Genomic DNA, 13,991 nt, shown 5'->3' with positions numbered 1-13,991 from the left:
CAAATTCTTCACAATGAGCTCACACTCACTACTTCTGCTTTCTTGGCCCCCGATGCTCCTCACCCTTCTGCAAAGGGCGCCATGTCCACAGAAATCAACCCAACAACACCTTTCCATTCAGAGGGGTCTCTCCCTGCTGACTCCTGGGCCACTGTTTGCTTCTGCTTCTCAGGTGACACTTGACTATAGCCGTGTCATCTCGTCTGTCCTGGTTAGATCACAAACTCGGGGGAACAAGAATATTCTACATCCCTTAGTTCTACACGATGTACTTAGCACACAGAACATGTCCAATACATGCTAATTGACTGTAACTGGATGTAATTGGAATCCAACAGCCATTAGAAATAGGTTGGTGTGAGTTGCACACTTTTGCTTTTTAACTTTGCTTCTGCCATCTGTAGCCATGGCCCCTAGTTAACAAGAATTTGTAATTGGAAAGTATGAAGAACTAAAGCAAATACATGACTCAGGCAGAAGGATCCTGACTTACTTTCTCTCTCTCTCTCCCTCTCTCTCTCTCTTCCCTCCCTCTCTCCCTCTCTCCCTCTCTCTTGTTCTTTCTTTTTATGCCTCGGTACCTCTTAGTAGCTGGTCGGCCCCAAAGCCATGTCACTAACAGAGACTTCCAAGGGAAAGAGAAGGGCCTTCACTCAACAGCACCACAGGCAGAGTTTTATAAAAGGAATGTCTTGTTTTACCCGTTAACTTGCTCACACTTGAGTTTACTAATCAAGTTGCTGAGGCCATGGAGAAGAAGAAGGTGAGGGCAGCCCTGGAGAGTCACTTTTCCCGGGAGCGGGAGAGCCCCGGGGTACTCAGTGCACAGTGACCCTGCCAGATTGGCGTGCCCCCAACGTGCGTCTTGGTGCTGAGCGGCCTGTCTTGGGCCTGTGCCCTGCTGTGTAGGTGTTGGTCCACGTGGAACCCGCTTCTAACGGCCTGTGGGTTTTGGTCTTTCAGCTCCTGATGGCCCACCTCAGGAAGTCCACCTGGAGCCCATCTCGTCTCAGAGCATCAGGGTCACCTGGAAGGTAAACCACGCAGACTCTTGCTTTCCCGGCACCGTTTCCATGGAGGCGAGCACCTCTCTCTCATGTTACCTGTTATGATGCCGAGACACTAACATTCAGTTCTGCCAAATTAGGTTAAGAGCCCTTTTCTTAAAATCCAGGATCTGTGTCCACATTTCTAATACTTTGACAGCAAATTCTACATCCACAGAGAGTGTCGTGGCTGTGTCTTATTTTTATTCTTTGAATCCTGATTGAATCCTAAGTGCTGGTCTCCAGACAAATCGTGGAAAGACTGCCTGAATGCATCTCTGATTGCCCCCTAGGGGAGATGGTTTCTAATTGCTTTTCCTAAGTGGCAAATCAGGGTGTGTGGCGAGCCCACTGAGCTGGCAGGAAGGAGAGAAGTCCTCCCTGTGCCACCTGCTAGCTGTGTCCTTGAGCACACCCCCCAGCCCCCCACCACCACCACCACCACCATTTCCTCACCAGCGACAGCACCATCCAGCAGGCTGTATCCCATGCAGTGGTCCCCCAGATGCAGCCGGCAGGTGCAGACTGCTGCTGGCCAGCAGGGGGCGTTGGCCATTGCTGGAAGAAGAAGGAAGCCTGAGCCAAGTGCAGACAGACAGCTGCTTTGTCCCGCCCAGGGTTCCATAGCAAAGCTCCCAATAAAGCAAGCAGTAGAGTCTTATTCCGGTGCCAGCTCGTCACAGACTAGCATCACGCCCCAGGGACCTCACCTGGCGTCACTCACCTGGTGGGTGAAACTGTCTTGGGAATTAGTCACCCCGTCATGTGCTCTGGGAGACAACCACCTTGGGCCAAACCCCACTTTATTTGGGGTGCTGTTGTTGGGTCAAAACTTCCGTGAAGTCACGCTCACGAATCCAGTTCCGGATTTCTCTCATCGCTTGGTTGTCTCCCTGCCTCTTGCCTCCCCCTTTTTTCTGTCTTCTCACTCAGGGAAGGGGAGGGGGCACAGTGAGGTCTTCCAGGCGCACCCCTCCCGTAACCATAACAACCAAGCCCGTCCTTGTTTTTCCCTTGGAACGTGAGCTCTGCCACTCAGTGACCAACGTCTGTCTAAAAGGGGATTTTCATTGCAGGGGTGGGTAGCCCTTTGTTGTTAACACGAGTCCCTGCAGCCGGCCCCTTTGTGTCAGTGAGCGGGCAGTGGGCCGTGATGGTTCAGCTGCTCAGACAGTGCGGCCGCGGTGGGGGAAGGGTGTCACTCATCTTTGTGAGCACATCCGCCAGCTGTGAGCATCACACACATGTCATGAAAGGCACTCAGCAAGCCCTAACCCCTCACGCGTCCCGGCCACTCCACAAACGGAACGCTGACTCACTCTGGCTGGATGAAAGGCTGTGAAACTTCACCCTCCTCATTCCCTTGCATGTGTGCGCTCCTGAAAAAGGCCAGCGATTGCTGTGGCCGCTAAAGCTTGTGGGGTCCTGCTTGAGAGAAGGGTCTGTCCACAGAGCCCTTGTAACCAAGCATGGGAACTCTTCAGGCTCTAAAAGGCTTTACCTTCTTTCATCTCCATCAAATGCAGCAGCAAAGTCAGTAATTACAGTTCAATTTCCTCTGAACGCCGAAAGGATGAACATGGCGTGGGCTAGTCAGAGGAAGCCTTGTTTCCATGAGATCGTGAACCGGTTGTAGGATGCTGTTCACAGAACAGTGACCTGTCTCCATAGTGGGGGTTGTTGACTGGCCTGTCCGCACGCAGACGGGCATGTGGCTGACCTCACACCGAATGAGGTAAGGGCTGCCTATTCGTTGGCCCAATTATGTAAGGAAAGTGTCTCACTCAACCAAATTGTGTGCGCTCATCCATCATCTAAAGCAGATGCAAAGTGGGATATGACACGGTGCATAAAGTATGCCTTTCCTTCATGTGAAAAGTTCTAGATTTACAGTTCATGTCAGGAGGTGGCAGGAAGGAGGAGGAAGAAGGACGGAAAGAAAGGAGAAGTTATGTTCGCCCAGGAGGGAGCCCACCTCAGGCAGTTGGGATGGAAACACCGGGATTGTATGTAAGACGTCTGTGGTGGAAACTCATTCATTCAGGGTCACAGGGCCACTGATAGGAAGTAAATGATGTACTCAAAGGAGAGATGCATGATAGAGGGGAGAAGAGCCTTGGGGTTTGGGTGGGAAAATTGCTCCTTTAGTTGCTAAACCTCTTAACGGCCAGGGCAGTGGCCTTTCTATAACTCAGGAGACAGATGTTCAATTTAACTATTATTGTACCAGCAACACTTCTGTAACACACACCTTCTGTTGAACAAAATGAACAGCTTTCCCTTTTTATTGGTTACTAGAGGCTCGGTGCGTGATGCACTGGAGGGGGGGTCCCTCAGCCCGGCCTGCCCCCTCTCACAGTCCAGGAGCCCTCAGGGGCAGGAGGCAACCCGGAGATCAGGGGAAGGCGATGCCCCTTCACACCTCTGCTGCTGCCACTGCCGGCAGTGCAAGCCTCAGCCGGCCCTGGTTACATGAGCCTTGGGTGGCACTGTGCAGCCACCATCCAAGGCTTGCCTGTGCCTCGGGCTGGCCCTGAGCAGCTGGGGGGCTGAGGGGACTGGGGGACTCTGGAGGCAGGTGCACAGAGCAGCTGGACCCGGCAGGCCCAGCCTTGCCACGCACCTGCCGCCCCGGCAGGGCTGAGGGGACTGGACGCCGCCATCTTATGGCTGTGGGCACCGCCATCATTGAGGGTGGGGCAGTCAATTAGCATATTCTCTCCTTATTGGCTCTGGGTGCCACCATTTTTGAGGGCAGGGCAGTCAATTAACATATTCCCTCCTTATTGGCTGTGGGCACTGCCATCTTTGCGATGGCACGAGGGTCAATTAGCATATTCTCTCTTCAGTAGGATTTCTTTTGTCAAAAAAAATTTCAAATTTTGACATTATCAAGTCTGGCACAGGCACTCAGGGCCTACTGAATAGAGACCAAAACCCAAAAGAGGCTCTAGGCCGGTCAAAGTCAGGCTGCAACGCCTGTTTCAGGTTTGTCGCTCGGTCCTTCCCCCAGTTTTGGGGGACCATGCAGCTCCCCACAGCTGTCCTCCTCTCTCCTTCTCCTCTGCCATCGCACACTCTTCATGACCTTCTCCCCTCCCCTGTCCAGTCGCCTTTCCTCAGCCCTCTGGTCTGGTGTGCCTCTCTCTGTGCCCACGTGTGCATCTCCAAGGTGGAATTAGTCATTTGATCCTCTGTGTCACCCGTTACTCTTGGAGATGGCTCCCTGCTGTTACGGTCACATGGTCTCTGCCTCCGTTCGGTAGCTTCTCTCTGCTGTTCTCTGGGCTCCTTAGAGGCAGGGAGCATCTCATTCATCTTTGATTGCAAACATTTCTCCAGAGAGACGTCAGGCAGAGATATTTTTCCTATTGATGTGAACGTTTTGTTTTGAATGAGGAATTTTTTTAGAGCCACAGGCTGTCCAAAAAGAATGAAATTTTCAGTTGCTTAAATACTGCGGTGCTGAAAACAATGGTGAGACTGAGGACTCAGGATAAACATCCTGACAACTTTACCACTTTCTTGAGCCTCAGCGCCATACCCTCTGGCCGAGATTTTATTTAGGGGAAGCCATGTTACAGAAGAGACACATGCCTTCCATAAAGTATGAATATTGAGTATTTGGGGACGTAATTAAATTATCAGCAATCTGAAGAATACTTTCAATGAGAACACCATATCTCCACAGTCCCCAATAATTTTAACTAATTGAGGCTTCATTACAATCTATTATATGCTGCCAAGATGAGCTCTTACAGTGGGAAAGGGCTAAGTCTGCCATGTAAAGCCAGTGACCTTCGTTGTAATGATTTAATAAGCTGCGGGCTCCACTCGACTCCCACATTGAAACCCCTCTGCCTCCAGGAAATGGCACGCGTGTTGGGAGAGGAGCACCTGCTGGCCCGGGGGCATCCTGGGAGTCCTGGGCAAGGCGTCTTCCTGAGCACCCGCTCTCTGCCAAGCACCGCACCCATCTCTTGCATGGTCCTGTCATTAGGTCTGAGCACTGGGAGGACCCCATTTCAGGAGGGGGTTCCTGAAGCTGGATGGACTTGCCTAAGGTCGGAGGGCTATCACAGTGCGGACCCCACCCCAGCTGTCCCACTGCCTGTGGCTTCTGAGCAACTCATACATGGGTGCCAGCGCAGGGCCAAGGTGGTGGCTCACGCACAGTAAGGTTCCACAGATACCAGTGTCTTTTCTGATTCCTTCAACCCTCGTGTTATAAATTCTCCCCAGCCCCATTAGAGTTAGAGAACACGGGGGAAATGTACATTTTTACCTACTGTCATTTTCTTATCAAATTATAAGTAGAGTAACTTGAGTAAGTCAACACCCTATGTTTCTATATCAGGGGAATTAATTTTGCTTAAATTTTTCACCCTCACTTTAATCCTTAGGCTATGAAACATTGCAAAGGTTTACTTTTCTTTTATGAGCAAATAAGTTGGTGCTAGGGTTGGATTTATAACATCTTATCAAAAAGCCTGATGGCCTACAAGTATTTAAGGGACTGTCAGCTCTCTTTACTTTAACGAGTATTTCCCCTGTAACAAGAGACTATAAAAAACAAAAATTTCAAAATCTTTGGATCATCCATATAGAGTAAGATCATTCTCTCTTGACTTCTTACAGATGACTAGACTATAAGCATTGTGAAGGTAGAGGGAATGTTTTGTTTGTTCACTATATCCTCAGTAGAAGCAGTTAATTTTATTAAATAAATATAGGAATCACTCCCAGTGTTCACGTTTGCGTTAAATAATTTATATCAAGAAGGGCAGTTTTTCCTTTGGAAACTTCTGGACTCCTTAGAAAGCCTTACCTGACTAGATATGCATTTACTTTTTGTCGGTATATAAACTATACAGAGACCGTTCATAAAGCCACTCATTGCTTATTTGCATCATTTGGAGTGGAGTCTGCATCCCTCTCCATCTGTCCATTGAATTAGCCCTCTAGGTTTAGCCCTGTGATTGGTCTTCTCCAAGAACCCCAGTTACCTTCCCAGAGCAGAGCCAACAGCCGGCCCGTGTACGGCTCCTGGCTGGCCTCCCACCCCCAGCAGGCAGTTCTCTTGGTTCCCTGCCTCCGAGTGCAGTGAGAAGATGCTGCCCACCTTCACAAAAGCAGTTCCTCTGCCAAGAGTGTGAGATCCAGGTCTGACACCCGGTCGTGCTGGGAGGAGACCTTGGCTGGGACTCAGCATAGGAAACATGTCTCCATTCAGTCCCAGCAGAAAGCTCTCCCTCTTCAGCTAATGGACCCTGACAGGACATAAATTGAACTTGGACTAAAGACTAGGACCAAGGCCATGTACATTCCCCAGTTGGCAATCCTTTCAGATGGTTTCTTCTGAAAGCTTTGCATTGAGCCTGGGTAAACCCGGCACCGTGTAGGACATCAGAGGGTGGGCAATTCCACCGTTCTCTTTAGATGGTTAGGTTATAAACTACCAGGTTACGAGGAGCTGGGAAGCAAGGATGGTCTTGTTTTCTTTTACTTAGAGAACTTTTATCAGAAATGCAAGTGAGAGCCCAGCCGGCGTGGCTCAGTGGTTGAGCATCGAAATGCAAGTAAGATTAATGAATAGGAACCAAGGCTACAACTAAAAGAGCACTCTGGACTTTCTAAAAATATACTTTTAATATTGATTTCAGAGAGGAAGGGAGAGGGGGAAAGAGATAGAAACATCAATGATGAGAGAGAATCATTGATTGACTGCCTCCTGCACGCCCCCACACTGGGGATGGAGCCCACAACCTGGGCATGTGCCCTGACCAGGAATTGAACCATGACCTCCTGATTCGTAGGTCAACGCTCAACCACAGAGCCATGCTGGCTGGGCACACTCTGGACTTTTATTGATGAGCAGCCCTAGGTCTTTCTTGATTTAGAGCATCAACATCAGATTTTACAAGTGGATTAAGTTCTAAAGTTAGGCTATTAGGATAAAAAATGCTTATGGTCAGGATAATACTAAAAATTACTTAATCTTCTAGTAAGCATACTATAAGTAACTTTAGCAATGAAAACTTAGTGTCATAGATGTGTATGACCGTGTTATATTTACAGTGAAAAATGAGGAGTATACGTACAAATGTAACTGGACAATATGCCATTACATTATGCATAAAGTAGGATTAGCATAAATTAAATGCATCTGCAGCAAGTAAATTGTGTATAATAAGAATACTGTGACATAGTGTGAAGGTGACTGAGGATTGGACTTCAAGAAAATTAGGTATCTTCTGGTCTCTACATCAATAAAAATGACCTTGAGCGAGTTGCTTTGTCATTGCTGAGACTTGAACCCTTTCCACCAGCTCCAATCCGAGTGCCCTTTCCCTTATGTCACAGACAGATAGATAACAGCACATCTCAGCGGCATGTCCTCTTCCTGCTCAGCTCATAGCACGGGCTTGAGAACCATGAGAACGGAGACATGAGAGCAATTAGAGTCTGTAGGTCGGTCCTTGAATAACAGCCCAGATTTGATCCCCACTCTGGATGCTCGACCCTCTGATGGCTCTGGACAGCAGGGTCCTTTCTGATAGCAAAGATGTCCCCGTAAATGCAAATATTATGAAATGTTCCTGATGAATAAGATTTTTATTTTAAATAACCTAGTAACAGATAAATAAGTAGTAATTTCAAGAAAAACATTCAGAAGACTGCCTCCGGTATAGTTTTACTGGTTCTCATAAAATACCGACTCCACTTTTCACAGAGAACAAACCTGAAGATCAAATTAAAGTGAATATGGCATAAGGATGTCTGTCCATGACGAACCGCACGTACCAAGGCGGTAAACCACACGGCCAGGTGCACAGTGGGCTGTCCCCCGAGGTTTGTGTAAGTGTGTTCTGTGATGTTCACACAACAACAAAATCACTTAAGGACACATTTTTCAGAACATGTCCTGTCGTTAAGCAGCACATGACTGTACATGAATGGAATGGAATCCGTGGAGTGAGCGGATGAACGCACACTATTTAATGTGCTTAATTTTCTTACCTGTCATGGAGCCAACTTGCTGGTGACTTTTCTCATTTTATTAGAGAAATCGAATGAGGTAGATAAGTTAGTACTTGGAGCACAGATCTAGAATGAAAAGTAAAAGAAAACCTATGTCTAAACAAGAATTCCATAGACATGAAATGACATCTCTCCCAAGGCAAGGCAGTCTGATGTTACCTTCATCATTTAAAATGGTGGACAGAAAAAAAACACCACATACAAAATAAATAAATAAATAAAATAAAATGCTAGACAGAGCCTGGACATGGTGGCTCAGTGGTTGAGCATCGACCTATGAACCAGGAGGTCAAGCTTCAATTCCCGGTCAGGGCACACATTTGGGTTGTTAGCTCGATCCCCAATAGAGGACATGCAGGAGGCAGCCATCAATGATTCTCTCTCACCATTGATGTTTCCATCTCTCTCCCTCTCCCTTCCTCTCTGAAATCAAAAAAATTCATCTTTGATTGCAAACATTTCTCCAGAGAGACGTCAGGCAGAGATATTTTTCCTATTGATGTGAACGTTTTGTTTTGAATGAGGAATTTTTTTAGAGCCACAGGCTGTCCAAAAAGAATGAAATTTTCAGTTGCTTAAATACTGCGGTGCTGAAAACAATGGTGAGACTGAGGACTCAGGATAAACATCCTGACAACTTTACCACTTTCTTGAGCCTCAGCGCCATACCCTCTGGCCGAGATTTTATTTAGGGGAAGCCATGTTACAGAAGAGACACATGCCTTCCATAAAGTATGAATATTGAGTATTTGGGGACGTAATTAAATTATCAGCAATCTGAAGAATACTTTCAATGAGAACACCATATCTCCACAGTCCCCAATAATTTTAACTAATTGAGGCTTCATTACAATCTATTATATGCTGCCAAGATGAGCTCTTACAGTGGGAAAGGGCTAAGTCTGCCATGTAAAGCCAGTGACCTTCGTTGTAATGATTTAATAAGCTGCGGGCTCCACTCGACTCCCACATTGAAACCCCTCTGCCTCCAGGAAATGGCACGCGTGTTGGGAGAGGAGCACCTGCTGGCCCGGGGGCATCCTGGGAGTCCTGGGCAAGGCGTCTTCCTGAGCACCCGCTCTCTGCCAAGCACCGCACCCATCTCTTGCATGGTCCTGTCATTAGGTCTGAGCACTGGGAGGACCCCATTTCAGGAGGGGGTTCCTGAAGCTGGATGGACTTGCCTAAGGTCGGAGGGCTATCACAGTGCGGACCCCACCCCAGCTGTCCCACTGCCTGTGGCTTCTGAGCAACTCATACATGGGTGCCAGCGCAGGGCCAAGGTGGTGGCTCACGCACAGTAAGGTTCCACAGATACCAGTGTCTTTTCTGATTCCTTCAACCCTCGTGTTATAAATTCTCCCCAGCCCCATTAGAGTTAGAGAACACGGGGGAAATGTACATTTTTACCTACTGTCATTTTCTTATCAAATTATAAGTAGAGTAACTTGAGTAAGTCAACACCCTATGTTTCTATATCAGGGGAATTAATTTTGCTTAAATTTTTCACCCTCACTTTAATCCTTAGGCTATGAAACATTGCAAAGGTTTACTTTTCTTTTATGAGCAAATAAGTTGGTGCTAGGGTTGGATTTATAACATCTTATCAAAAAGCCTGATGGCCTACAAGTATTTAAGGGACTGTCAGCTCTCTTTACTTTAACGAGTATTTCCCCTGTAACAAGAGACTATAAAAAACAAAAATTTCAAAATCTTTGGATCATCCATATAGAGTAAGATCATTCTCTCTTGACTTCTTACAGATGACTAGACTATAAGCATTGTGAAGGTAGAGGGAATGTTTTGTTTGTTCACTATATCCTCAGTAGAAGCAGTTAATTTTATTAAATAAATATAGGAATCACTCCCAGTGTTCACGTTTGCGTTAAATAATTTATATCAAGAAGGGCAGTTTTTCCTTTGGAAACTTCTGGACTCCTTAGAAAGCCTTACCTGACTAGATATGCATTTACTTTTTGTCGGTATATAAACTATACAGAGACCGTTCATAAAGCCACTCATTGCTTATTTGCATCATTTGGAGTGGAGTCTGCATCCCTCTCCATCTGTCCATTGAATTAGCCCTCTAGGTTTAGCCCTGTGATTGGTCTTCTCCAAGAACCCCAGTTACCTTCCCAGAGCAGAGCCAACAGCCGGCCCGTGTACGGCTCCTGGCTGGCCTCCCACCCCCAGCAGGCAGTTCTCTTGGTTCCCTGCCTCCGAGTGCAGTGAGAAGATGCTGCCCACCTTCACAAAAGCAGTTCCTCTGCCAAGAGTGTGAGATCCAGGTCTGACACCCGGTCGTGCTGGGAGGAGACCTTGGCTGGGACTCAGCATAGGAAACATGTCTCCATTCAGTCCCAGCAGAAAGCTCTCCCTCTTCAGCTAATGGACCCTGACAGGACATAAATTGAACTTGGACTAAAGACTAGGACCAAGGCCATGTACATTCCCCAGTTGGCAATCCTTTCAGATGGTTTCTTCTGAAAGCTTTGCATTGAGCCTGGGTAAACCCGGCACCGTGTAGGACATCAGAGGGTGGGCAATTCCACCGTTCTCTTTAGATGGTTAGGTTATAAACTACCAGGTTACGAGGAGCTGGGAAGCAAGGATGGTCTTGTTTTCTTTTACTTAGAGAACTTTTATCAGAAATGCAAGTGAGAGCCCAGCCGGCGTGGCTCAGTGGTTGAGCATCGAAATGCAAGTAAGATTAATGAATAGGAACCAAGGCTACAACTAAAAGAGCACTCTGGACTTTCTAAAAATATACTTTTAATATTGATTTCAGAGAGGAAGGGAGAGGGGGAAAGAGATAGAAACATCAATGATGAGAGAGAATCATTGATTGACTGCCTCCTGCACGCCCCCACACTGGGGATGGAGCCCACAACCTGGGCATGTGCCCTGACCAGGAATTGAACCATGACCTCCTGATTCGTAGGTCAACGCTCAACCACAGAGCCATGCTGGCTGGGCACACTCTGGACTTTTATTGATGAGCAGCCCTAGGTCTTTCTTGATTTAGAGCATCAACATCAGATTTTACAAGTGGATTAAGTTCTAAAGTTAGGCTATTAGGATAAAAAATGCTTATGGTCAGGATAATACTAAAAATTACTTAATCTTCTAGTAAGCATACTATAAGTAACTTTAGCAATGAAAACTTAGTGTCATAGATGTGTATGACCGTGTTATATTTACAGTGAAAAATGAGGAGTATACGTACAAATGTAACTGGACAATATGCCATTACATTATGCATAAAGTAGGATTAGCATAAATTAAATGCATCTGCAGCAAGTAAATTGTGTATAATAAGAATACTGTGACATAGTGTGAAGGTGACTGAGGATTGGACTTCAAGAAAATTAGGTATCTTCTGGTCTCTACATCAATAAAAATGACCTTGAGCGAGTTGCTTTGTCATTGCTGAGACTTGAACCCTTTCCACCAGCTCCAATCCGAGTGCCCTTTCCCTTATGTCACAGACAGATAGATAACAGCACATCTCAGCGGCATGTCCTCTTCCTGCTCAGCTCATAGCACGGGCTTGAGAACCATGAGAACGGAGACATGAGAGCAATTAGAGTCTGTAGGTCGGTCCTTGAATAACAGCCCAGATTTGATCCCCACTCTGGATGCTCGACCCTCTGATGGCTCTGGACAGCAGGGTCCTTTCTGATAGCAAAGATGTCCCCGTAAATGCAAATATTATGAAATGTTCCTGATGAATAAGATTTTTATTTTAAATAACCTAGTAACAGATAAATAAGTAGTAATTTCAAGAAAAACATTCAGAAGACTGCCTCCGGTATAGTTTTACTGGTTCTCATAAAATACCGACTCCACTTTTCACAGAGAACAAACCTGAAGATCAAATTAAAGTGAATATGGCATAAGGATGTCTGTCCATGACGAACCGCACGTACCAAGGCGGTAAACCACACGGCCAGGTGCACAGTGGGCTGTCCCCCGAGGTTTGTGTAAGTGTGTTCTGTGATGTTCACACAACAACAAAATCACTTAAGGACACATTTTTCAGAACATGTCCTGTCGTTAAGCAGCACATGACTGTACATGAATGGAATGGAATCCGTGGAGTGAGCGGATGAACGCACACTATTTAATGTGCTTAATTTTCTTACCTGTCATGGAGCCAACTTGCTGGTGACTTTTCTCATTTTATTAGAGAAATCGAATGAGGTAGATAAGTTAGTACTTGGAGCACAGATCTAGAATGAAAAGTAAAAGAAAACCTATGTCTAAACAAGAATTCCATAGACATGAAATGACATCTCTCCCAAGGCAAGGCAGTCTGATGTTACCTTCATCATTTAAAATGGTGGACAGAAAAAAAACACCACATACAAAATAAATAAATAAATAAAATAAAATGCTAGACAGAGCCTGGACATGGTGGCTCAGTGGTTGAGCATCGACCTATGAACCAGGAGGTCAAGCTTCAATTCCCGGTCAGGGCACACATTTGGGTTGTTAGCTCGATCCCCAATAGAGGACATGCAGGAGGCAGCCATCAATGATTCTCTCTCACCATTGATGTTTCCATCTCTCTCCCTCTCCCTTCCTCTCTGAAATCAAAAAAATATATTAAAAAATAAAACACTGGACAGAGTGCTTCAGGGCCTGGGGCAGGAGGCTCTCTGGCCAGGGCAACATGAGCCATCTGTCCTGGGAGACTTTTCTGCATTGATTTCCACATTCTGGGTTTTTTTAAAAAAAAATTTTTATTGTTAACATCATTACAGATGTCCCCCATTTCCCACCCTCCCTTGCCTTTGCCCTCCTCCACCCAGCCCCTGCCCTACCCTCCCTGGCCTTCACCACGCTGTTGTCTGTGTCCATGTCTTTGCATGCAGGTTCTTTGCTAACCCTTCCACCTTCTTTACCAGTCCTCCCCACCCCATCCCCCTGACACTGTCAGTCTGTTCCATGTGTCCATGCCTCTGGTTCAGTTTTGCTCGTCAGTTTTTGTTCAGTAGATTCCACATATAAGTGAGGTCATATGGTCCTTGTCTTTCTCTGACTGGTTTACTTCACTTAGCATAATACTCTCCAGGTCCCTCTACGCTGTCATAAAAGGTAAGAGTTCCTTCTTTTTTACAGCCACATAGTATTTCATGGTGTAAATGTACCACTGCTTTTCTATCCACTCATCTGCTGATGGGCACTTGGGCTGTTCTCAGATCTTGGGTACTGTAAGTAATGCTCTGTGAACATAAGAGTGCATAGCTTCCTTCTGATTGATGTTTCAGGATCCTTAGGATATATTCACTGGAGATCACTGAGTCAAAAGGTAGTCCCATATTTAATTTCTTGAGGAAACTCCATACTGTTTTCCACAGAGTCTGCACCAGTCTGCATTCCCACCAGCAGTGCATGAGCGTTCCCTTTTCTCCACATCCTCGCCAGCACTTGCTGTTTGTTGACTTATTGATAGTAGCGCCTCTGACAGGTGTGAGGTGATACTTCACTGTGGTTCTAATTTGCACCTCTCTGATGGTCAGTGACGGTGAGCATGTTTTCATGTCTCTTGGCCATCTGTATGTCCTCTTCAGGTCCTTTGCTCGTTTTTTTAATTGGATTTTTTTGTCTTTCTGATGTCGAGTTGTATGAGTTCTTTATATATTTTGGAAATTAACCCCTTATCAGATGAATCGGCAAATATGTTCACCCATACAGTGGGTTCCCTTTTCATTTTGATGATGGTTTCTTTTGCTGTGAAGAAGCTTTGTAGTTGGATATAGTCCCAATTGCTTATTTTCCTAATTGCTGTGTTACCCTTGCCCTAGGACAGTGGTCGGCAAACTGCGGCTCGGCAAACTGCGGCTTGCGAGCCACATGCGGCTCTTTGGCCCCTTGAGTGTGGCTCTTCCACAAAATACC

General features: G+C 46.3%; 1 protein-coding gene across 2 annotated transcripts in view; it reads left to right on the top strand.

Annotated features, from left to right (window-relative positions):
* Positions 1-13,991, top strand: part of DSCAM (Down syndrome cell adhesion molecule) — a 474,915-nt gene that overhangs the window by 361,854 nt on the left and 99,070 nt on the right. For both annotated transcript variants that reach the window (XM_014532929.1, XM_014532930.1), the window contains one exon: positions 964-1,034. In XM_014532929.1, the coding sequence (XP_014388415.1) occupies positions 964-1,034 (71 nt within the window). The remainder of the gene's footprint in view (positions 1-963; positions 1,035-13,991) is intronic.

This window comes from Myotis brandtii, unplaced genomic scaffold (genome assembly GCF_000412655.1).
Source record: "Myotis brandtii unplaced genomic scaffold, ASM41265v1 scaffold923, whole genome shotgun sequence".
NCBI classification, from domain to species: domain Eukaryota; kingdom Metazoa; phylum Chordata; class Mammalia; order Chiroptera; family Vespertilionidae; genus Myotis; species Myotis brandtii.
The sequence above is the reverse complement of the archived record's forward strand: the minus strand, read 5'-3'. Positions and strand labels throughout refer to the sequence as shown.